Source organism: Pterocles gutturalis, unplaced genomic scaffold, assembly GCF_000699245.1.
Source record: "Pterocles gutturalis isolate BGI_N339 unplaced genomic scaffold, ASM69924v1 scaffold24352, whole genome shotgun sequence".
Taxonomy (NCBI): domain Eukaryota; kingdom Metazoa; phylum Chordata; class Aves; order Pterocliformes; family Pteroclidae; genus Pterocles; species Pterocles gutturalis.
In genome coordinates, this window is record NW_010108561.1 from 55,832 (window position 1) to 79,222 (window position 23,391).

The 23,391-nt window shown below is 43.2% G+C and overlaps 1 protein-coding gene across 1 annotated transcript in view; it reads left to right on the forward strand.

The window, feature by feature from the left end:
- SEMA5B (sema domain, seven thrombospondin repeats (type 1 and type 1-like), transmembrane domain (TM) and short cytoplasmic domain, (semaphorin) 5B) overlaps positions 1-23,391 on the forward strand; it is a gene marked incomplete at its 5' end in the record, with an annotated part of 83,586 nt that overhangs the window by 23,030 nt on the left and 37,165 nt on the right. Inside the window, 4 exons of the mRNA XM_010072686.1 lie at positions 573-708; positions 5,435-5,642; positions 7,808-8,015; positions 22,420-22,537. Of these exons, the coding sequence (XP_010070988.1) occupies positions 573-708; positions 5,435-5,642; positions 7,808-8,015; positions 22,420-22,537 (670 nt within the window). The remainder of the gene's footprint in view (positions 1-572; positions 709-5,434; positions 5,643-7,807; positions 8,016-22,419; positions 22,538-23,391) is intronic.

Here is a 23,391-nt window from a genome sequence, read left to right on the forward strand (position 1 = left end):
ACGTATTAGCAAGACCTTTTCGCATGCTGAGCTGCTGTAACAACCAGCCTGGTGTGCAGTGTCACCCTCTCCCTTCCCCTGCATGTGTGTGTATGTATGTGTGTATTTATACACATATATATATTTTTTAAATTAAAAAATTCGGTTATATAATTTAAAGCTGAAGATTTCAGGAGCCTGTAGAAACAGAATTTCACCTTGAGAAACACCAAGAGATTAAAACATAGGTTGTTTGTAACCAATAAAGATAAATGGGTTGTTAAAAAAATAAAAACAGATCCAAATAATCTATGCAAATTCAACTGTATTCATCTTTCTTGTTAGAACTGCTTCCACGGCCCTTAAATCACAGTCATTTTAAAACCAAGCTTAAAATTCATTCTTAAAATTGTCATGCAAGCCATCTGCATTTTACGATTTTAAAATTTATTTTTACTCCCTATGAGATTGGTATCACTGTATATCTACCTAGCAATTTACGGGTATTTTATTTGAGTGGAGTTTGATGTCTGTTATGATGAAAATGTCAATGTTCTAATGATTAAATTGATTTTTTTTTTCCCCTTTTCCAGAAACAGCATAGCTGCCTCAGCAGTGTGTGCCTTCAATCTGAGTGCCATTACTCAGGCTTTTAATGGCCCTTTCCGTTACCAAGAAAACCCACGATCAGCCTGGCTGCCAACGTTAAACCCCATCTCTAATTTTCAGGTATTACTACTGCCCTTCGGTTTACTCCAGTCCCTGTTACCTTTTGTCACTCCACTGGGCTGATTTGTGGGGGGCTCATATTTCCAGGTAGACCCACGGTGCAGATAAAATGTATTTCTCCACATTTATGACTAGCTTAGTCTGTGGAACTCCTTGCCTCTTGTTACTGAAACCATGGGATTCTTGGTGAAAACTGAATGTTTTTACGGATAATAAGAACATTCAGAGTTTTTGTAACAATGAAGAACTTAAAATATCTGTAGGCCAGAGATGTTCTGCTAGGTTAACCTGTTGGAGGAAAGGTTTTGTCAGGATGTACCACTGAAATACCCCCACTGGAAAACCTTGCAAACCACTATCTGAACCAACCAGTACTGGCCCATGATAGGAGCTGCATTAGGCTAGATGAACCCGAAGTCTGACACAGTAGAGGAAATCCATTCTTCCTGCTTTTATATCTCTGTTATGCTCATCACTGACACATGAACTGCAAGAATGTGATCTCACAAGGGGACATAGAGACATGTGCCCACCAAAGACAGGGAAGGACTGAAAGCTGGAGCTGGACAAAGTCAAACTAGAGTGGAGACAACCTGTATTTTTAAACAAGAGAAGTAATTAATCACTGTGTAAGGATGTGATTAATTTTCCATCACTTGATAGGGCCCCTAAGGCTACCAGTGTTTCAGTGCAGGACGGATGTCTTTCCAAGACACGGTAGCTCAGCCGGAAGTTAGGGACAAGTTGTGGAAGTAACTGGTGAAAGAGGCCACATGGTCATGGTCACTGCAGTTTCTTCTCCCCTTAAAAATCTTAGGTTTTATGAATGAGCAGCTTTCCAGGAATATCAGGCCAATTTGAAAATTATAGAACAACTTCTGCCACTTTATGCCCAGATTCAGTCAGTGCAGTGCAGAGTATGTGTGCGACAGCCCCAGCAAACCTGAGTCTTTTGAAGCACGGGCCCATTTTACAGCTCAGTCCTGTCCCACCTGGGGAATGCCAGGGAGGATGGACTTATCTTCCTGTTCTCACTTCCCCAGGGTGAATCCTTTCTGCCCAATTGTGTGAATCTGGCTCTCCTTTATAATGGCAAAGGAGCTGAGGCTACCTGCAAATGCCATCTGCCTTCAAGCTGGTGATGTCAAGGACATTCCAAAAAGGACTCTGCAGTCACCTGAAATCATAGCAAGAGCAGATGGGAGACAGGTCCACGCTGCAGGCAGGGACATGCTTGGATTCTTGCTGAGGAAACTGATTTCTCCCCCTGAATTCCCTCATGGCACCTGAGTGAGGGCTTCTGCCTGTACAAAGTGGGACAGGACAGGGCTCTCGGTCACCCCCTCAGCTTGGTGCACTCAAAACCAAGAAACAAAGCTGTACTGAAGGCCCTGTCATGACAAAAAATGTGCAGGTTTTTTTTTATTATTATTTTAGGGTGGTGTTTTTTGGGGTTTTTTTGAGTCCAAAGGGAATATTAAGGTTAACTGAGAATCAAGGACTTTCTGTCCCTTGCTGGGCTAACCCAGGAGGAATAGAAAAGGACTTTGGAAAGCATTTCCATGTAGTGAAAAGTATCAGATAAAGTGTGGAGTGCAAAGATTGCAGCAGCAAGATGAAAGAAAAGGGTCAGAGGGAAATAAGGAAAGGAAAAGGAGGTATGTGGCAGACAAAAGGAAGATTGCAAGAAGAGATTAAGATGTTTTTCAAGTACAGGAGGAACAAGAGGTCAGTGAAGGGCCTTTAGGAGATGACAAGGGTAATTTAGTGACAGAAGAGGCAGATATTGCAAAAATATTAAATTAATTTTTTTGCCTCAGTGTTCACAAAGGAAGATGAGGGAAGGTTGCCAGACATTTTTTTCTTGCAGAGAGGAAGGAGAAATACTGAAGGATATAGAGGATCAGGGCAGTGGAGATAATCAGGAAATTAGAACAAAACAAAATAAAATCAAACCAGAGGAATGCTGTGTCAGCACACAGGCTGCCAGTAGACAAAAAGGATTATCTGTGACTTGATGAGAACAGAAAATAAAACCAACAATGACATCCCTGACACTGGGACTCCTTCAGAGATACCCTAGAAAGGAAAATGAGTGCGGAGAAAGCATCCAAAGCAAGAGGGTAGTGTAAACCAGAAGGAGTACCAGCAGAAGAGAGAGATCTAAAAACTCTTTAGAAGTTGGGATGAGACAGTCATGAAGTAAAAAAAGACCACTGCAACAGAACAGAACATTAAAACCCACCTGAGGACGCATAAAAAACCCACTGATGTTTCCTTAGTTTGCCTACACAGGAAGATGCTACAGTTGATAAAAAGTGGCCATGTTCACAGGTGGTGGGAGTTAGTATCACCCTGTTCACCTAGCTCACACAAGCTCCAAAATATTGTATGGTTTAGTACACCGCTGTTGGGATCTGTGTTTATTGTGTAAATGTGAGCTAAATTCCTGTCAGCTCATTTTCACATGTTGTAACAGAAGCTCTGCATGGTGCACCTCAGAAAAGCAGCCACGCTGCAAAGAGTCGCTTTGATGCATATGGAGCGTAGCACATGGGAAATTGGTATGCTCTAGCTGGAGTGCTGTAAACTGGCATCCTAATTCACAGTGTACTAACTTTGCTTCCAAGGAAAGCCCAAACACCTGGATGTAAAATTAAGAAAAAGAAATTTGTGAGTTTTTTCTAGTGAAATTACTCAAGTGTGAGCATCACTTTGTGCTATCATCTATCTGGACTTCTGTAAGGGCTTTGACATGGTCCCCCCCACCGTCCTCTCTAAATTGGAGAGATATGGATTTGATGGATGGACTATTTGGTAGATGAGGAATTGGTTGGATGGTAGCATCCAGAAGGTATTGGTCAATGGTTCAACATCCAGATGGAGACCAGTGACAAGTGGTGTCCCTCAGAGGTCCCTACTGGGACTAATAGTATTTAATATCTTCATCAACAACATAGACATTGGGATTGAGTGCACCCTCAGCAGATTTGCAGACAACACCAAGCTCAGTGGTGCAGTTGACTTGCCTGAGGGAAGGGATGCCATCCAGAGGCACCTGGACAAGCTTGAAAAGTGGGCCAAAGTGAATGAGAGTCAACAAGGCCAAGTGCAAGGTCCTGCACCTGGGTAACCCCTGGTGTCAGTACAGGCTGGGAGATGAACGGATTGAGAGCAGACCTGTGGAGAAGGACTTGGGGGTATTGGTGGATGAAAAGCCAGGCATGAGGTGGCAATGTGTGTTTGCAGCCCAGAAAGCCAACCGGGTCCTGGGCTGCATCAAAAGAAGTGTGACCAACAGGGAGGTGATTCTTCCCCTCTACTCTGCTCTGGTGAGACCCCACCTGCAGTGCTGCATCCAGCTCTGGGGCCCCCAACATAAGAACGACATGGACCTGTTGGAGCAGGTCCAGAGGAGGGCCACAAAAATGATCAGAGGGATGGAACCCCTCGCCTATGAAGAAAGGGTGAGAGAGTTGGGGTTGTTCAGCCAGGAGAAGAGAAGACTCCAGGGAGACCTTATAGCAGTGTTCCAGTCCTTAAAGAGGGCTACAGGAGAGATGGGGAGGCACTCTTTATCAGGGAGTGTAGTGATAGGATGAGGGGTAATGGTTTCAAGCTGAAAGAGGGTAGGTTTAGATTAGATATTAGGAAAAAATTTTTTACTGTGAGGGTGGTGAGACAGTAGAACAGGTTGCCTAGAGAGGTTGTGGATGTGCCATCCCTGGAGGGGTTCAAGGCCAGGCTGGATGAGGCTTTGAGCAACCTGGTCTAGTGGGAGGTGTCGCTGCCTACAGCTGTCTTTTGTAGTAAATCTTCTGCCCACCATGCATGGCATTGTGGGGAAGAATGAAGATCCAGCTCTGGTTACTGACATAGACCACAAAACTGCATGGAGTATAATCTCGCACTGGTTTTTGAAAATGCTGGATTCTAGAGATTAGTGTGAGATAGAAACTCGGGCTTTAATATACATTATCCACCTGGTAGGACTTATGCTGGTGTTTAAAAGACAGACGATGAGCTCTGTTCTTTCCCCCTGTTCTGAATGGACAAGGGCATTGAGTCCTGCCTCAGTGCACCCATTCATGCTGGAGGATGGATGGACACCAGTTGATCTGTCATTTGCTGTGAGGACAGAAGAGCTGTGTGTGGGGGTGGGGAGCTGGTGGCTAACCCGTCTTCCTTAAGATGAAGCTGGAAGGGTCTGTTCAAAATGGAGCACATAAGAGAAAAGCAGTGCGTTGAGTTGGGTTCTTCAATGCAAACCCAACCCAAACCTGTAGGTTTTGTCCATTGTACAGAGATGCCAGGCAGAATCTGAAGATGATTTGAAATGCTTCAAGGATTACCACAAAAACTCTCCCCACTGCTGTCTGTACATCTTTTTACAGATAGCTTTAATTCTTTCTTTTCCTTCTCAGTTTGTTAATGCCTTTTGCCCTTGTGGTGTGCTGGCCCCAGGGTATCACAGGGGAATGAAACACCACATCACTGATCAGTGGACCAGCTGGCAGGAACATTTATAAAGAGTGGGCTATAGGCCAAAGCTAGGCTAAGGACCTAAGATCAGGCCAAGGGCATAATCCTGTGACCCTCACACAGACCAACCTCCACAGGAAATCAACAGGAGGACATGGGTTTCCAGAAGAAATTCAGGGTTTGGTCTTGGGCTGCTGGAGTGGGGAGAAAATGCAGGTGCTGAAGTTCAATCTTCTGTGTTTAGTGTGGGACGCTGAGTGATGACGGCCCTAATGAGAACCTGACGGAGAGAGTCCTGCAGGATGCGCAGCGCTTGTTCCTGATGAACGATGTCGTGCAGCCGGTGACTGTAGATCCATATGTGACTCAGGACAGCATTCGATTTTCCAAGCTGGTGGTTGATATTGTTCAGGGGAAGGATACTCTCTACCACGTGATGTATATTGGGACAGGTAAGAGCACCAGGGCTTAAGAAAGTTCCTTCCACTTGCTCGTAGACCTAGCAGCCCTAATAGCCCAGTCATGACATCATTACACAGTTGTTGTTCAATATCAATTTGGCACAAAACTGCATGGAAATTAATTTGCCTGAGTAAATTAAGAGCAGGATGGAGGACTTGAGGCAGAGTCCCAAGTGAGCAGACCATTAATCTACATTGTGTTTAAAAACAACAATAACATTTTTCTCCCTTTTATAAAAACATGTTTCAACTAATCAGACTAATACATAACAGTGGGGAAGAGCAAAGGTCGCTGAAATGCTCTGTGGTTTTGTGCATGTAAGTTGCCTCTCTGCACTATGACATACTCATCTCTAAATAATCAATAACAATAACAATACTTAACTTCCAGGCTTGCCCAAGATTTTAATTATTTATTTGCACTTCCATGTGCCCACTGGTGTGTGACTCCCAGTGCTTTTGGAATGGGCATGCACTGAAATGCAATGCAGATGGGGAAGCTGAGGCAAATGCTTTTTGTGGTAGCATAGCGAGCCAGTGACAGAATTAAGTATTTGATTTAGTCTTGTGATTTCTACTGCCATCATCTAATTAGCAGGACACATTGCGTCTTCTGAAAAGCACAGATATCTTCGGTAAAAGAAAGATGCTGAAGAAGGACAAAGTGTTATAAATGGTTGTCTTAGCCCATATTCATACTAATGATAGAGGTTAAATTAAATAGTTTGATTAATCAGAGCATATGGCCAGCCTCATGGGTACAATGCTGTTATCCTCTATTGCAGAAGCTTTGACTTTAGAATAAGATGGATTGCCTCCGTAAATGTTAGTTTAATCTCACATCTGAATGCAGAGTCATTGCCTCATTCTCATGTTACCACCCTCAAGGACTGTGTCATAATTTATCTAACTTTTACCACCACTTACGTCAAAAATTATCATCTTGGATGTGTTCTAGTAATATTCCCACTGTGGGAGCCTCCGTGGACATTGATTATGATGAGAAGATTGTGCTTAAGTGGAAATACAACATGGTTCTGCCATTTTGATATCCTGATATTTTAAGTGAGGAGTTCCAGCTACAAGGCCTGAAAGAAAGCTGATATATCATTTGTGTAGAAAGGTTCACTGCCATAACCTCAGCTTGTTATTCATGTGTGCTTTCTGGCCCTGGTTAATGATGACTGAAGAGTAAGCTCTACTGGACCTGAGACATTTAAACCAGTCAAATGTTTCAGCAGAGACAGACCTGCTCAGAGGCAGCCCTGAACACAAACCCAGTCCTGAGACAAACCAAGCCCAAACTTGGGCCTCAGTCTTGTTCCACCCTCAAGGCCCTCCTAAGTGAAAGAGAAACTTTGTGTGGCAGCCAACCCCACCAACTGTAAATTGCTGAGCTTTGGCACGAAAACAGAAGTTATCAGGACAGAAAACCTAAGCTTCAGGAACGCTTCGGACTGACAGACCTCTTTGGGGGTTTTAATGAAAAACGGTGTGGTTTCCCCCTTTTCCCCAGCATAAATCTCTCATGGTTTATCGTTAAATTGTTTAGGTAAGAGCACTGTGAACACAAATATCTAGGTTTCTGTGTATGTACCGCTCATGCCATAACATCTCCTTGTCACACTGGCAGGATGGCTTCTTCCAGGAAGAAGATCAATTAGATCTCTGACCCAGGCAGTCATTACGGAGGCCTCTGAGATTTCCAGCAGGGCCGCTGCATCTGTTGTCATTTGTCATGGCATCAAAGCACACCGATCTGCTCCATAAAACAAAAGAAATACAGATTTGAGGCACCAGAAATGATCCCTGCTATCTTGGGTCACCTTGCTGTATAACTCATGGGTAACGGGGCCTGACTCTTTTCTGCCTCAGTGCTCCAACTGGGAAATACCTCCAGGTACTCACTCTCCAGATGGTTCACATCCTTCTGGTTTCGCATTAAAATGCATTCACAGACAGTTTCCGTAATGGCTGAGAACTGCTGAGGATTGCAATGAAGTAGCTGGAGCTCTCTCTACCGGGGCAGCAGGTGACCCAGCACTAGGTTTAAAGCAGCTATGTGAAGATGACATTGATATTTCACTCTTCAGCCAAGTATGAAATGAAGTCAATGCCTCCAAGATTTACTTGTGCCTTGTTTCTTGTTCTGTTAGAGTATGGCACCATCTTGAAGGCCCTTTCAACCACTAACAGGAGCCTGAGGAGTTGTTATTTAGAGGAAATGCAGATCCTCCCCGATGGACAACGGGAAGCAATCAAGAGTCTCCAAATCCTGCACAGCGACAGGTCGCTCTTTGTGGGCTTAAATAATGGAGTGCTAAAAATTCCTCTGGAGAGATGCTCCATGTACAGAACAGAAGGGTAAGCAAATTTACAGCTCTGATGTATTCCACTTCAGCCTAAAAAGAAAAGCACCAGGGAAACATATTCCAGTCTGATTTGGTTTAGAATCCTTTTCTTCATCACTGCAAGACAAAAGACAGTGTTAGAAGTGCATCTCCTGATAGATACATTCATGACAGGAGCAATGAGGATGAGCAATATTTCTTTGGGTAAATATTAATTAGTCCTCATCAGAAATTAATTGCATGTTTACTACGGAAGGACTTGCAATATTTACTTTTTCTTTTTAACTTGACATTTCAGTGCTGTTTTTATTAACTCCATGTGTTTTGCCGGTGGTTCTTATTGGCAGTATGGCTGCAGGTTTCTGAATTTGGATTGCAGCCAGCCTTTCCTGGCTTATCCGAGTGATTGCCTCTCAAACATCTGATGAGGCAGGGCTGGGCTGTGTAGCAACTTGTTACTGCTTTTGAAACCCAATAGCTCATCTCAACTAGGTGTGACATGTCTTACACCTGGATAGATCCTGTGCCTTGATTGTACCTTTTAAAGGGAGTAGGAAAAAAGACTTTTTTTTGATTGTCAGCTCTGGCTCCAGAGCAGTTTTCCACCCAGAAATGTGTGTAGAAGGTTTTGCATCTAAATGGTATCCCCCCCATTTAAGCAGGTAAAAGAGTGTGATACCAACTGGTGGAGACATATACTCAAAAAATCTCCCTGAGTGTGTTGTGGGGCCTCCTCTGGGTAATTGCTTGTTTTCATGTCTTGGAAACACTCTTCCTTCTCTCCTCTTGCTTTTGCCTTGCTTTCCTTGATGAGAGTTTTGTCTGAAACTGGTGTCCCCTGTGCTAGACAAGAGGAAGGATTTTGTTAGCAACATCTAAACAGATTCCCTCTTTCAAGGCCTACTGCAAGATGTCCCCGTTCTCTTGCCAAAAAAACCTGATATAGAAAATGTCACCATAATTTTATTTTCAACAAGTAGAGTTATCTATCAGCTTGTACTAAGTGCATGTCTCTCTAAATATAAAAATGCCAGCTCTTTCTATTTTCACTGAACCTCTTAATTATCCCTTTCAGAAAATATAACTCGGTCATTACTGCAAATTTGACACAGAAGTGTTTGATGTGTAAAGGTTTAGTTGTTTATACAGACAGGCTGACACAGAAGTGTTTAGTAAGAGAAAGAGAACCACAGCTGGAAAATGCCATCCCATCCTTAGCCCTTAAAAACAGAGATTTTAAAAGGTAGAACATAACAGCTGTCCTCTTCAGGCTGTCCTGGAGAGTTTCAGTGTGAGAATATTTATGTGTGTGTACATATATATGATACAGTTTCAAGAGAAATGAGTTCTTCCTTTTCTTTCTTTTCCTAATCTTGAATTCAGCTTTCTGGTAATTTATAGATCATGTCCCACTTTCAGCCTGCGTAAGTACTTTGTATGACACTTCCATTAAAGCTCAAATGGTGGAGGTTTGCTCAACTGCTAAAAAAGGGACAAGCAGGGAAAAAGCAGCAGTGCCAACAGGAGCATCATCCATTTAGGACCTGAGGGCTGCAGCGCAGTCTGCTGCTTAGTATAACATCCCAGCAAAAGAAATCCAGCTCCAAAGAGGTTCCCTTGCACGCTGGTGGCCATAAGCAGGCTCAGTTTTATGCATTGTGCGGCACTGAGTCCTGGCTGAAATCACTGGGAAGCTTGTGTACCAACACCGTTTTTTTCTAAAACAAACTTTCTAGAGGCATTTTTCAGCGAAATAAGGAAGCAGTCCAGCTCTTTGAGGGATGGAGACTCAAACTCTTCCTCCATTGTTTAGTTTAATGATACTTTTAGGCAATTTAAACCAGCCACTGGACTATACCAAAGTACCCAAAGTACAAAGTATACTGGGCTATACCAAGTATACATCCTGACCGTGTGGTGGGTGCATACATTTAGCAATGTGGGAGGTCAGAATTTGCTGAATTCAGGTGCTGGCCAGCTAGTGTACTTGTGTACATTGTAATGGATCCTTTGGCCCATGCCTGAGTCTTGAGGAAGGACTGTGCATTTGAAAAACAGAGGAAAAAAAAAGAAGAAAACTTAGGAAAGCCAAGGAAGGCCATTTTTTTATTTATTTGTTTAAAAAGTATGTTTGTGAGATTATTATTAATTTTTAAGCTTTTTTTTTTTTTTTTTGGTAGGAAGTCATTCAACTGCAAATTTTTCAGCTGCAAATGTTGGAACCCTTGTTCCCCATAGCATCCTGGCTATGTAGGTGATAAGTCAACTTGGCCTCCTTTGTATTTCTTTCAATACTGAACTGTATCAAGAAGGATGTTTTAATTTCCTCCAGTGCATTCCACCTGGCACTTCTCCTGGCCTGTGATTTATTGCTTATTGTTGTGTTTATGTTTAATACATGCCAGTATATAGCCACCATGGGAAGAAGCACTCCCGCCCCTACAACACCCCCAGCTTACTTTTTTGTAGTGCTGTGACTTCTTGACTGGCCTCCCTGAAAAGCTCTGGTTTCAGCAGTTTTTATAATCTAATCGTTTTGATGGGGGCTCAGGAAGCTTTGAGGTGGTGGAGAATTTGTGCCTCCCAGGCAGGAATACCACAACACTGTTTTGTTTTCTTTGGCTCTGCCTGGTGTTATCAGGAAACTTTGCAGCCTTTTACACCCTGGGGGCTGATGTGGGTTCTTGATTGCTGACTTAGAGCTCTTGCCTTCACCCTGCCTTCTCCCTTCTTCCTGAAATGGGAGGTCATGTATTGAGAGAAAATTGATCCTAGCATTGATCCCCTCCAGCAGTCCTTGCTCTTTGCTGCTTCAAAACCCTGGGGCTTGGTACGGAGGCTCAGAAGTGGGACAGAGGAAAAAAGCAGCAGCAAAGGGAAAAGATGGAAAGTTAAAAGGATTTCTGGCATCTCCTTTACTGTTTGTTTATTGACACGGTACCAATTTAATCACTTAAATAGTGACCGGTAACTCAGCCCCATGTCTTGATGTAGTTTGTTGACCCAATATGTTTCTGGGTGTCTGAGCAGTGTTTTGTGTGTGCCCGCTGACCTGTCTCAATCTGTCTTTTCAGAACAGCCAGGCTTAGCAACAGGGCAAAGGGAAGACATCTGTAATGTCAGCTGCCCAGATTTACAGGCTGGACTTGGCTGCAGGGATCTTGCCTTGTGCATGTGTTTTCCCGTTGTGCTTCAGTGCTGCGGTTCCTCACTTTTGCTGGAGACTATTAGGAAGGTGTCCAATGTGAGCTACAAGCCCTTTGAACATGCAGCATGTTTTGAAGGCTGCTTTGCTGGGTGGTAGCTTGGCTGTACTTGCTGCTGGATTTTGCATGGCTTTGAAATCTTTATAACCTCCCTGCAATTTTCAAATGAGCTTAGATTTTTACCTCAAGTTGCCCCCAAGCTTTGGGGAAGGATATTTGGAGAGCCAGCATTACAGCTTTATCACTGACACCACCATATCTCTGGAATATGTCTGAACAAAAGCCTGGATCTGAATTTTAGAGGGGTGAGGACTTCAGATCTGGACCATTAGTTTCAGGTGGGGCCTGTCTGTAGGGGTAGTTTAGTAATTTTTTCAAAGGGTGGGGTGAGATTATTCATTTCAGGAACTGCAGTCAAACATGTAGGAAAACGAAGCTGGTTATTGGAGTGAACACTTTGTGATCTCTTTGTACTGCCCCTTGGCAGCACCAGGGCTGTGGGTCTCTGAGCAAATAGACATCTGAGGCTGGCCTTGGAGTGATTTTGGTGCCATTTTTGACTACACATTCAAATGAGGAAAAGAAAATGTGCTTGGGAATGAGACCAGAGAGTCTCTTGAATACTCACTTTTTCTGCTCTCTCTGTCCTGACTGGTTTATTTTAATGCATTTTATGCTGATATTAATTCTTTCCTCTTTCCAGTTTTCTGCATAAAATCTGCAGCTCGGATGATGCAGGTTGCAACTAGGGATGTACAATAAGGTTCTGAGAATAGTTTGGCTTGCCTGTCCTCTCCCTGTCATGCTGTGCTCAAATATGGGCATCCCATCAGGTTGTATGAGTACCACCTCGAGTCACTCTCATGTGAGTGAAGATACTCCTGCTTCCGAGGCTATGGGGAGAGCCAGATCCTCTTGCATGTGGCTATGACACTGCTCGCATTTGAACTCTGCCTGTTTTTTTGACCTGGTTGCAGGGAGTTTGCCGTTGAGTGATGCTGAGCTTTTGCCCTCCTACTTGGCCTAAATTCTGCCATACATCCCCTCCGGCCATGGTGCTTAGTGCAAAGCTAGCAGAAATGACTCAGCTGACTGTCAGTACTCTTATTTGCTGACTTGAGATCTGTGGGGGAAATACAATTCACCTCTAAATAGCTCTGGGCCAGTGATCAGACAACTAAGTACCTATAGGTGAGTAACTGCTGAAATGGCTCCAGGGAGTTTTCGGAAGAAAAGGGTCAGCAGCATTAGTAAAGAAGCGGGGGTTTTTGCCCTCATTCTCTCCTTTGTGCTTGCCTTCCAGTGTGCAAAACTGGAACTCCAAGCACGGTCCCTGTACCACTTCTATCCACACCATGCTTTAAGTGGGTTGAAATATCTCATGGAGGATTCCTTTGGTGATTCCTTTGGTGGTCTATTTTTTTTTTTTTTACTGCTTATATGGTGCAAGATCCTCTGTAAAAAAGGACTTGAATTTAGGGTTGCAAAACCAGAATTACAGGATTGCCAGATTTCAGGAGTGAAACTGTTGGGGAATTTAACTGGAGGACTAATACAGTCTGGGAAGAGATCTAAAAACTGCCCAGTTTTGGGAAAAAAAAATTAAATATGGGCTGGAAATCCTCTGATCTCTTCATCAGAATGACGATAGCTCCTCAAAGGACAAACAAGGAACTATTGTTGGGTAAGAAGCACAGGAGAGAAAATTTTAAAAGAGGTAGGGTAGGGAACAAAGCAGAGACTGTTGTTGAGTGGAGCCCAGCATCCAGCTGATCACTGAGCTAATGCTGATGGCCAGATTGTTCATCAAAGACCTCGAAAATCCAGCCCCTTCTTCTGACTTGAGGCTGTTGAAAATCTGGCCCAGATTTTGTTTTGAAAATCTTCTCCCTGAGAGTTAAAAAATATCCAGTGCACTGAACATCCTTTTAAAAATAGAGGCAAAAGGAAAGGTAACAGCCTACAAAAAATGTTGTCATGAAGCTTAATCATCAATTTCTATCTGCTTGGGCTGATACGGCCTCTCCAAAATATAGGGAATTAGCTAATTATTGTACCACCAATAATGCTGAAAGCTTTGGAAGACTTCGTAGGCAGAAAGGAGAGTGTTTAGCCCAATCTTTTGTCATCCACAGTATCCAATAATACATCAGAATAAATCACTAAACATCTGGTTTGGCATTCTGGTTGCATTTAAGTAAATAGCGAGACTCCCACTGACAGAGAAGGAAGACATCAAACAGAACCATGATCACTAAAGCTCTTGGAAAGAATGAAGTTTGGTAGATGAAATGGATCTGTGTTCTTTAAATAGAAGTACAAAATTATACCATTTTCTCTGTCCTGAAAACACATTTGCATCTGCTGTAGCAGGCAATTACTCCCATTTTCTTTAATGTAGCTTCATATGTATGTAAAGTTAAGCACATCCATACTATTCACAGTATATGGACCTTTAAGATTTGAGGGGATGGTACAGGTCTAAGAAACCTGGATTTCAGGATAGCAATTGAAGAGCTTCATTTGAACAGTGTGGGAAAGGGACATGGCCATGTGTCTCTGAAATTGCAAAAAAAAGAAGGCAAGGGTAAACGGCAATGTAGTGAGCAGCGGCGTGTTTCCAGTAAGATGCCAGAGAGATTGGTTTTCAGTTTCATCTTGTTTGACGTTATCTCTAATGGCACGGAAGAAAGAAAATAGCATACTTTGTAGGTGGCATTTAAGTATGAGGGAATCACAAATAACAGCGAGGAGGGAAATGCAATGTGGTGCCAGTGGGGAAACCAGCAAGAGGCTGAGTTTGAGGAATAAGCCTGTGCTGAGATTGCTGCCGTTAGCATCACTGAGAAAGAAAGGAGAGAGGATGAAAGAGTGGAAAGGGGCTCTGCTCTGCTCTCAACCAGATGAATTATTATAGTTTTTCCCATTTCTGTTAAATTCTCAAACCAATGGCAAGCTTTACATTCATTTTAATCTGTCTGTACACTTTTAGGCTCCCACCTTTAGGTCCAAACTATGTAAAAGGCCCCAAGTGAATGGTAGTGGGGCAGAAGGGGAATTCAGGAGTAGCTGGAGTCCAGGGTTATCCAACTGCTGAAACAGATGAAAGTCACTTCAGAAAAAGCCAGACAAAATCAGCTAATTTCAGTCTGGCTAACTTCACTGCCTTTTGTCTTCTTACTACCATGACTAGGTTACCAATTTGTTTCAGGGGGCTCTGGATTTGCTAGGAGGGAGGAAAAAGCGGGGAGGTTGAACGTGCTGAGAGCTTTTGTTTGCTCCTTATTTTTAAAGCGTACTGCCAACATGACTTAGCTCACAGGATTGGGAATGCCTTAGCGTATGGATCCTTTTACTTCTAGCAGGCTGGCTTCAGGCCAACTCAGATCAATGATGTCTAAAAGTCATTACCATCTGATGCCTGCTAGGTGGGCTATGTGAAATTAGTTTTAACACAGTGGCGACTGACAGGAAAGCAGGTAGTTTTCTTGGAATATGTAATGTTAGGATGATATTGATGCTATTGTTATACAAACAAGATTAATAACTAAAGCTACCAGCAAGCCCCAGGGCAGATACCCATTCCATCTGTCAATTCTTGCAATTTGTTACTATTATATCATAAGATTTGTATTCTAGGCAATGGCCGTATTGAGCAACACGGCTCCTGATGCAATGAGTCTACAGCCCTACTGCTGCCATGGCTGGTTTGCTTCATGCCTCAAGCTTCCAGGCAGCATTTGCAGTGTAAAACACAAATGTGTCCAATGTTAGTATAGAACATATTGCTACAGATGCGTCATTAACTTTTTATTGGAAGATATGCTGTTTTACCTGTTTGGGGAGGAGGAAGTATGTGGAGACAGAGCACATTTTTTATTGTTGGTTTAAGTTTAAAATTTAAGTACATGTAAGTACATAAAATATGTATGGGTTGTAGAAAAACATAATATTGTGCTGTCTGCTGTCTTTTACATGTCGAAATACCTAAGTACTGTATATTTATGGCGACACTCCAGTCTGCAAAGGGGTAGGGCTGGATTTCAAGAACATCCATTTACTTAAGTGATGTTGCGTCTTGTTAAAAAGCGGAATGGACATTGGTGGCATTTTTATTACCATGTGGGAAAAAGCAATGGAGAAAATGTTGTCAGGACCATTTTGCCCCTTATGCAATGTTAGAATAGCCCTGCATTGGACAAGAGATGTGTTAGATCCTCAGCGTGCAGCAGGTGTTCTATTATTTATTTGCCTTTTCCAACATACATTAATCTACAAAGGTTCTGTCTAGCTGAATCTATGTATTGTTGAGCAGAAAATAATTATCCAGAGCTTAACAAAATCCAACTTTCACAAAGCAGCTGCTTGAATATGGATTACTTTGTGCAGCCTGGGTGACAACTGTAGACTGTTTTCAGGTTTCTCTATCATCACTGACATTTCTTTCTAAGTTTTCTGCCTTTGCAGTTTTCTTTCCCTTCCTAAATTCACATTTTAGCATAATTTGTGGTCTTAAACCATCAGCATCTTGCAGAGGCTACATGAAGCATCTGTCTGTGTCCCTTACAGTGGATTTGCTCTTGCCTAAATAACCCTTTTTCCTGTATCCACCTGTGCCACCAGGCTACAGGCATTTGCCATGTTCACACAGAAGTCTCAGATCTGCAACCACAGAGCAGAAACGCAGGAGCAGAGCACATCTTAATCTGACAGCTGCCTCCAGACACTGACTGACACAGGGCAGAGACAGGGAATAACACTTCAGCGCACTGATTTGCCCAAGCTGCCTTTCCAAAAGGATGTCTGGTCCCCTCTGCCTCTTTCCATAGGGCATCCCTGGGGGACATGTTTTCTTAAGGCTCAAAAGCCTGCTGAGGCTAGGAAACAGTTGTGCTTGGCAAAGCAGACGAACATGCCCCGCATTCAGGAATTCCTTCTGGCTATTCCTTTCATTAGGACTTTAATAGTGTCCGAGTTTTCTTGTGGATGACTGATCCCATCACTGGTAGTCAGAGCCCTCTGTTTTTATTAGAGGTCAGTTTTGTTTGGCACAGTGACAAGTGGTTCTAGTAGTGTTTGTGGAGGAGCACATTCTTTTTTTTTTTTTTTTAACAAGCTGCTTTACTGATGTAAACATAAATCCAAATTTAATCAGAATTTTTGTCGAGATAGCGTTAATCTTCATATTTGAATAAATGCAATGTTGTTTTATTTCATGGCTTTAAAAATAAAAATAAACACCTATCCAATAAAGAAGTCACTGTTGCTAAAAGATGATGGAATGGAATGTCAGAAAGTAAGAAATGGAATAGTTTGTTGTATAGATTGTGTGAGGCCATAATCTATAAAACACAATCAATTGAACTGATATTGAAAATGGTGGGGCAGGAGGTGGAAACTAGCAAGCCAAGGTCCCTGATGTGGAAAGGAAAATGAGGTGAAACCACCTCTGAAAATCCTCTGTCTGTGCACTGCTTCTTTCAAATCAGCTACATGTGTTTGCCTCATGAATGGCCTTTACACCATGGCTTTAATTTATGCATTTAAAACAGATCATGTGCAGAGCAGCAGTGATGCTAAGCATGTGGGGGTGATAAATTACACATGCACATAACACCCGCACACTTCAGCTTCTCTGCCTCTGCATCCAGTATAAAATGTCAAAATACCAAACCTTGTCTGTCCAGATTAACATCAGCTGTAGCCCTTGCAGTGGTGGTACCTGTGAGATGTAGTCTGCTCTTTCCAAGTAGTGCCCTGCTCCACAAATAGCCCCATGAATTGCTGATGAAGTGTATGGCTACTCGTCTTGAGGAAAGGGCAGTAGCATCTAGCACAGAATGTGTTGCATTCACCAGCTGAGAAATGAAGCTGCTACTTGACCAGTGTCTGACTAAAGCAGCTCAGTTCCCCTTGGCTTCTCTTCTCAGTGGGGAAAGATAATGGATTTGTACAGATCACTAACTCATCTCTGCAATTTGAATTTTTAAAGGTATCAAAATTAAAGGGATTGTTTGAAGGTCTGATGCTTTCTTTGCCATTCTAATCTTATTTTCTTAAGCCACGAACATCCTTTTGATTGATATTCTTCTCTTTTCATGCCATCTGGCTTTAGGGAAGACAGAAGTCCTCTCTTCCTTGCACGGGCTATTGAGGTTGTCAGTAATTATGATTTGGTTGGCTGGAAGCTAATATGATTATTTGTTTAGTTCATCCCCTCCGCAAGTTGATAGCAATGGGACAGTAAGCTAACCTTGTCAGGAAATGCCTGACTGCCAAACACAGCCTCATGCTTGCAACTAGCAAACACAGCTAAGCCCCTTTACTGCTTGCAAAGGGCTGTTCTCAGAGTTAACCGCTCGAGGAGTGCAACAAACCAGTGTGAAATTCTGAGGTCTTATTTCCCAAAAAGAGCAAAGGTGAACTCCTGTGCTGCCTGTCTGTCTGAGATGCTGAGCACAGATCCTGCTTTGCAAGATTAGGCTTAGAAATGTTTGCACCACACCAGTTGATCGTGCTGCTTTCTCTGTGCCTCTAGTGAACTAACTGGTGGTGCCCAGAGGGGTTTAAAGGACTGGGTGCTATGACAGTTATCATATCTCCATGGTGAATGTGATGTTCGCTGCAGGTTCCAAACTCATCAGCAAAAATGCAGAACCCTTTCCTGGTGCGGCAGCAGGATTTTGTGAGCAGACAGTTTGGGAAAGGAGCTTCTCAGTCCTTAGGTCTAGAGCCCTGCCTCAAATCATCACATCCTGCCATTCCATATCTCTTTGCCTTTAGTCATCAAAAAGAAGTGAGAAAGAGGTAAATGAAAAGAGAGGGAATGAAAACTGGGAGAGCAAGCATGTCTTGGCAGAGGAGAGGAGTGGAGTCCTTCAGTATGAATACTCTGGATGACAGTTTTGTGGGTTTTGGTACAAAATGGCATGTTTGGGGGTCTTCTGTCTGGTAGCAAGAATGGGAAGAAGCTCTAGTAATTCTTCCTTTACCTTGGTCTGTCAAAGCCTAATCTCTTGGGTCTGATTCTATTGATTTGATAATCCATTTAACTGTCAGGGAAAAATGTCCAAAATATTAAGTTATCTAGACCCAGAGCAAACTAAAGTGGGAATGAAAAACTTTCAACCTACAGATGTTTAAGCTTTAATGAAGATTCTGACAGAAGACGTCATTCAGGCTATTACAAAAACGGAGATCTTGGGCAGCACCAGCATCTTGGAAGCAGAAGCCTTTTTACAGCACATGCTATTAGTGAAGGCTCAGCACTGCCTGGCTTCAAAGACCCATAAAAACTCTTTTGAGTCATAGGTAAGAGTTTCCATTGGCTTCAGTGGGCTGTGGATAGTGTCCCACTTGCAGAGTCTTAATCCTTTGTGTTATCCCAGATCACTGCTGTTGAAATGATTGCAACAGCCAACAGGGAGGCTTACAGCTCCCAAACAGCGGGCAGCAGTTGAGCTGTTATGAGCAAGATCTTATTTTCATGCAAATGTCCTTGGTAAGTGAGAATAAGGAACAGGAGAAAAAAATGCCTTGAATAGGAGATACAAATGGAATTGTTTTTCAATTGAGCGTTTCCAGTGTATGCCTTTATGCCTCAGATAAGACACTTATTACAAGGTAATGAATTAAAGTGAATCGCTATTGATAGTAATGCCCTGTCATAATAAATCCAACCTCTTAGATATGTGTCAAGAGGTATTCTCCCAAGTCCTCACCGAATGTGCCACGGTTAGTAGCTGCCCAGAGGGGTACTGGGGGCACAGACCATGTGGTATCATCACCATCTTACCTCCACAAGCATCCCAGTCATTAGCATTAATATAGCCAGTGTTAACCTGCTGTGCTTGGGTAGTCTTCTGGGATAATGAGTTCCCTCTACCTGTGTTGAATTATGATGGGAGACAAGAGCGTGTTGTTAGTTCCTTGAGGCATTCCCAGCCTGCCCCCAAGGAGACCTAAGTGTGGTGTTCCATGTATGTATGGTATGAGATCTAGCCTCACTGAGCCAGTGGCAGAAGCCCCATTGCCTCTGAAACATCAGAATTTCATTATAGCATGTGAACACCTTTGTATCTTGTTCACAGTATTTCCATACTGCCCTTCGAGACATTGGGCCCCCCAGCCTGTGTGAGACTTTTCAGTGGTATCCTAATATGAAATGGTATTTACACATAAACATTTCAATTTATTTTGTGTTCTGAGCACAGGGAGATGCTGTGATATCTTTACATTTTCCACACTGTGGTGCCTGATCAACTAAGAATGACAGCATATTCCTGAAGCATTTTGATCTGTGTGTGCATGTATGCATACATTTCTTTGTCTTTTGGTGTGTGTTTGCTGGTGTGGTTTTATCTTTTAATGACATAAATAGGGATATATATTCTGAAGATATTGTAAGGATATAAATTAGGGTGGGTTTTTGAAGTGTTCACTTGAACGATTTGCCAGAAATGTTGTTCTCTTGCAGTAATGCACATTGTAATGCTTTTCCCGCTTACAAAAGGAAAAAAAAATGGAGCAAATTGTGTGTGAGTAAATAACATTCCTCCTCACCCTTAAGTGTATCGCTGTCAGCTGATATAATAGGTTTCTCACCAGAGTTGAGGCAGATGAGTGGGCTCCGAATCCTGAAGGGAGGCAGACAGCATAGCTATTTGGGTTTTAGATTTCAAATGGTTTCGAGGGCCTGCCGTCAGACGGGGAGAAGTCCTGGGCTTTGATGGTTGTTAAATTACAGAGCGCGCGTTTTGACAACCCAGCGGAGCCCGGGCTGGGTAGGAATTCATTACACCCAGGATGCAGAGCGCAGGGACGGCGTGGTGCGGAATGGCCATAGCTCTCTGCCAACAAGCACCGCACTGGGCTTTTGCTGGAGCCGAGCATCGTGGCCTCCTTGTGGCTCTGCAGCTCGGTTACTGATGGCCTGTCAGCTGGGGGTCAGCGGCGGCGGCAGGGGACCGCAGGCTGTGATTCATTGAGCGCGCCGTTAGGGATCTGTAGCTTGCCACTCTCAGCCAAGAGCAGCGCATTAGCTACATGACATACATTATGATAGTGCCAGCAAAGTGGCCACTGCCTAACCGGAATATATTGCAGCCTGCGGAGTGGCTGAGGGCTGCAGCACAGAACATATGGAGATTATTTCCTGAATTTATGCAGCACATGTTTTCCTATAAATTAAATTCAGAGAAAATGTGTATCGTAATAGGGTGATGCTCACAACAGCCTTCCCTGGTATGAATTACAATGACCTCTCTCAGCTCGCCGGGTGCCCAGCAAAATGGCTTCATGCAGTTGGAAACAATAGTGTTTACGTGGTGTCAGGGTCTGAAAACCTGACCAAAAGCCTCTGCAACTAAAAGCAGGAGCTTATTTTCTTATTTTTTTCCCCTCTGTTGCTTTTTTCATTCTTACTCTTCTCTCTAGAAACTGCCCAGATTCCTCCTGAAGGGCCAGGTTACCGAGCGGGTGGGCAGATGCCCTGGTGCCTGCTCTGCAGTGACCTAGGTGCTGCCCTTGCTGAGGGGCTGACGGATGGCAGGGGCAGCTCTGGAGATGGAGGCAGCCCCGCTTCATGGATGAGAGCGGTGTGGGTTGCCAAAACAGCAGGATGGGGGTCTTTAGCTAGAATAATGAGCAAAGTAGCATGTGTCTCTTCTGTGTCCTTGGACTGAGGATCCTGAGTCTTTTCTAAGCAAATATTTGATGTTCTGTTGCCTGGGGCTCAGGCAAAATCATCTTTGCCTTTTCCTTGGGCGTGTTGAAGCAGCTGAAGGAAAAATGTAGTAGAGACAATCATTGTAAGTACCTTCCCAAAGCATGAAAGATAAAGTTATGATGTTCCTTGCAACTCAGTGTGTGAAATCTTTAGTAGAGGAAATGTCTTTCTGCAATGTAGGAACAAACTGGAAACTCATAATTAAAAAATAAATATATACACATGTGTGTATAAATGCATATAAAACAATGGGTACCAGACAGCAAAACAATCTAGAGTTTGCTTTGGGGCAAATTGCTGTGGAGGCAGTTCAGACTGATACAGTGTTTTCAGCTGTGCTTGAGGGACTTGCTTTTTCATTTGTGGCTGATTACAGGCTAATAGGATTTCGAAGATTTCTGAGAGGGAACAGTTCACATCTCATTGCATTTGATTTTTTTTTTTTTTTTTTTTTAGATTTCATTTATCATACTGATACCTGCTCTTAGAAGAAATTTTATTGCTCTCCTGTTTAGCTTCTTGAACTGAATCTTTCCCGTTGGTCCCTTGCTGCTCTCTAATTGGCAGTTTTCAAATCATTTGGGACTTTTGGAAAGATCCTATCAGCCTTTTGTGTGGTGGAAAAGAATGGATCATTGGAATAAAAAGTCATGTTGCAAATCTTTTCAGGTCCTCTTGTCTTTGTCTTTCACTAATACATGCATGATGCAGCTTGTACTGATATGTTTTCTTAATGAAAATTAACAATTTGAAAGCAGCTCATGGGAACAACCGGTACAGCTGAATTTTATTGGTACAGACTAGTTCTGTGACTGACCTTCTCTGTGTAGCGGCAGTAGTAACCCTAGTTATTTTTCTTTAGCAGCTCACATGTTGGGAACACACACTTAGCCTGTAAATATGGATTCAGGAGGAAAATGAATACAGCAGTGTTCAAAGCAGCCAAAAGCTTAGAAATAATGTTCTGCTGTGACTTTTCCAAACTGACATCTTGATGTTGGGATTATAAATGAAACCATTGTTCCAGCAAAGGCCAAGGCTAATAGAAAGCCTTTATTACTGGTCCATTGGCTAATTCTGCTTGTCTAACCCCTTTGGATGGACGTAGTGTCAGAAAACATACTCACAGAGGTTGCTTTGTGTGAAATTTGGCCTGCTGAGTGATTACATGGCAGCACAAAGATATCTCAATGACAAGTGTTCTTTGACTAAAATTTGTAAAGTAATTTTCTAAAAACTTGGAGAGAAGTGAACTGATTTTTAATCTACAGCTTCTATGAGTGATATTTGCTTTGTGTGCTATCACCCTCCTATTCAGCCGTTCTCCCCTTCCAAGCAGGTAAACCTCTGCTTAGAAGAAATTGTTTCTTCTGCTGAGCCTTGGTGCAGTTGACAGCTGTCTTATACAAGCACTATACTTGAATATGTGTCTTTAGAGCTAGACAGTCTTAAAGTGCTTTAATCTTTTATCTTTGCACATGCAGAGAATGCCTAGGAGCCAGAGACCCCTACTGCGGCTGGGATAACAAGCAGAAGCGATGCACCACCATTGAGGACAGCTCCAACATGAGCCTGTGGACTCAAAATATTACTGAGTGCCCAGTAAGTGGAAGAAGTGGAAATATTTTACATATACTGGTGTGTGAGTGTGTGCTTGTATGTAGGAGGGAGAGGGAAGGTGAGTGTGTGGCAGCCCCATGAGGACTGGCTGTTAGGAGGGCATGGAGAGCCCAGTGGCACCCACTAGTATCTGTGCACAGCCTTCTGTTTAGAACACAGAGACCCCAAATGTATTTGGTTGCTCCAAAAGATGGATCCCAAAGCTAGCATTCAGTCCTCCTCATGCCTTCTCATGCCTTGAGTGAAGAAGATTGGATCATGCTGTTGGGTTACTTCTGAGAACTGTTTAAGCCCCAGATGAAACCTGAGCTTGCTCAGGGCTGCTCCACTGCCTGCACCATTGCCTTGGTTTCCCTGCAGGTCAGGGAAATACAAATAGCTGACTACAGCATCCTCAGGCAGCATTCAGTTAGTTTTCCTCTTGGATCCCTGAGCTGGGCCCAGGAGACAACACTGGTGAAGAAATGTTGCTCTGGCAGGAACAGGCATCTAGAGAGCAGCAGGGAAACAGGGCATGTGGGGATGGTTTGCAGAGAGAACAAGAAGATACAGTTCATACTAGTGAGCACAATGGAAGGGGTGAGGGTAACCAAGAGAGGGAGTAGGAGAAAGAGCGTGTTGGGTTCAAACCTCACTTTGGCAGACCAAAGACCAAATCTACGTAACATAGCAAGGAGGTGGTCTTCTTTCCTTGCCCTGGTCTCCATCAGATGCAGCAGTTCAAAGTGTCTCGGCTTGGATCAATTTGAGTTGGCTCTCCAGCTCCCTTCTTACCCACCCACCTACCCTCCGCTGACGACAATATCCAGTTCCTGGCTGTGATCCCCAGAAGCCAT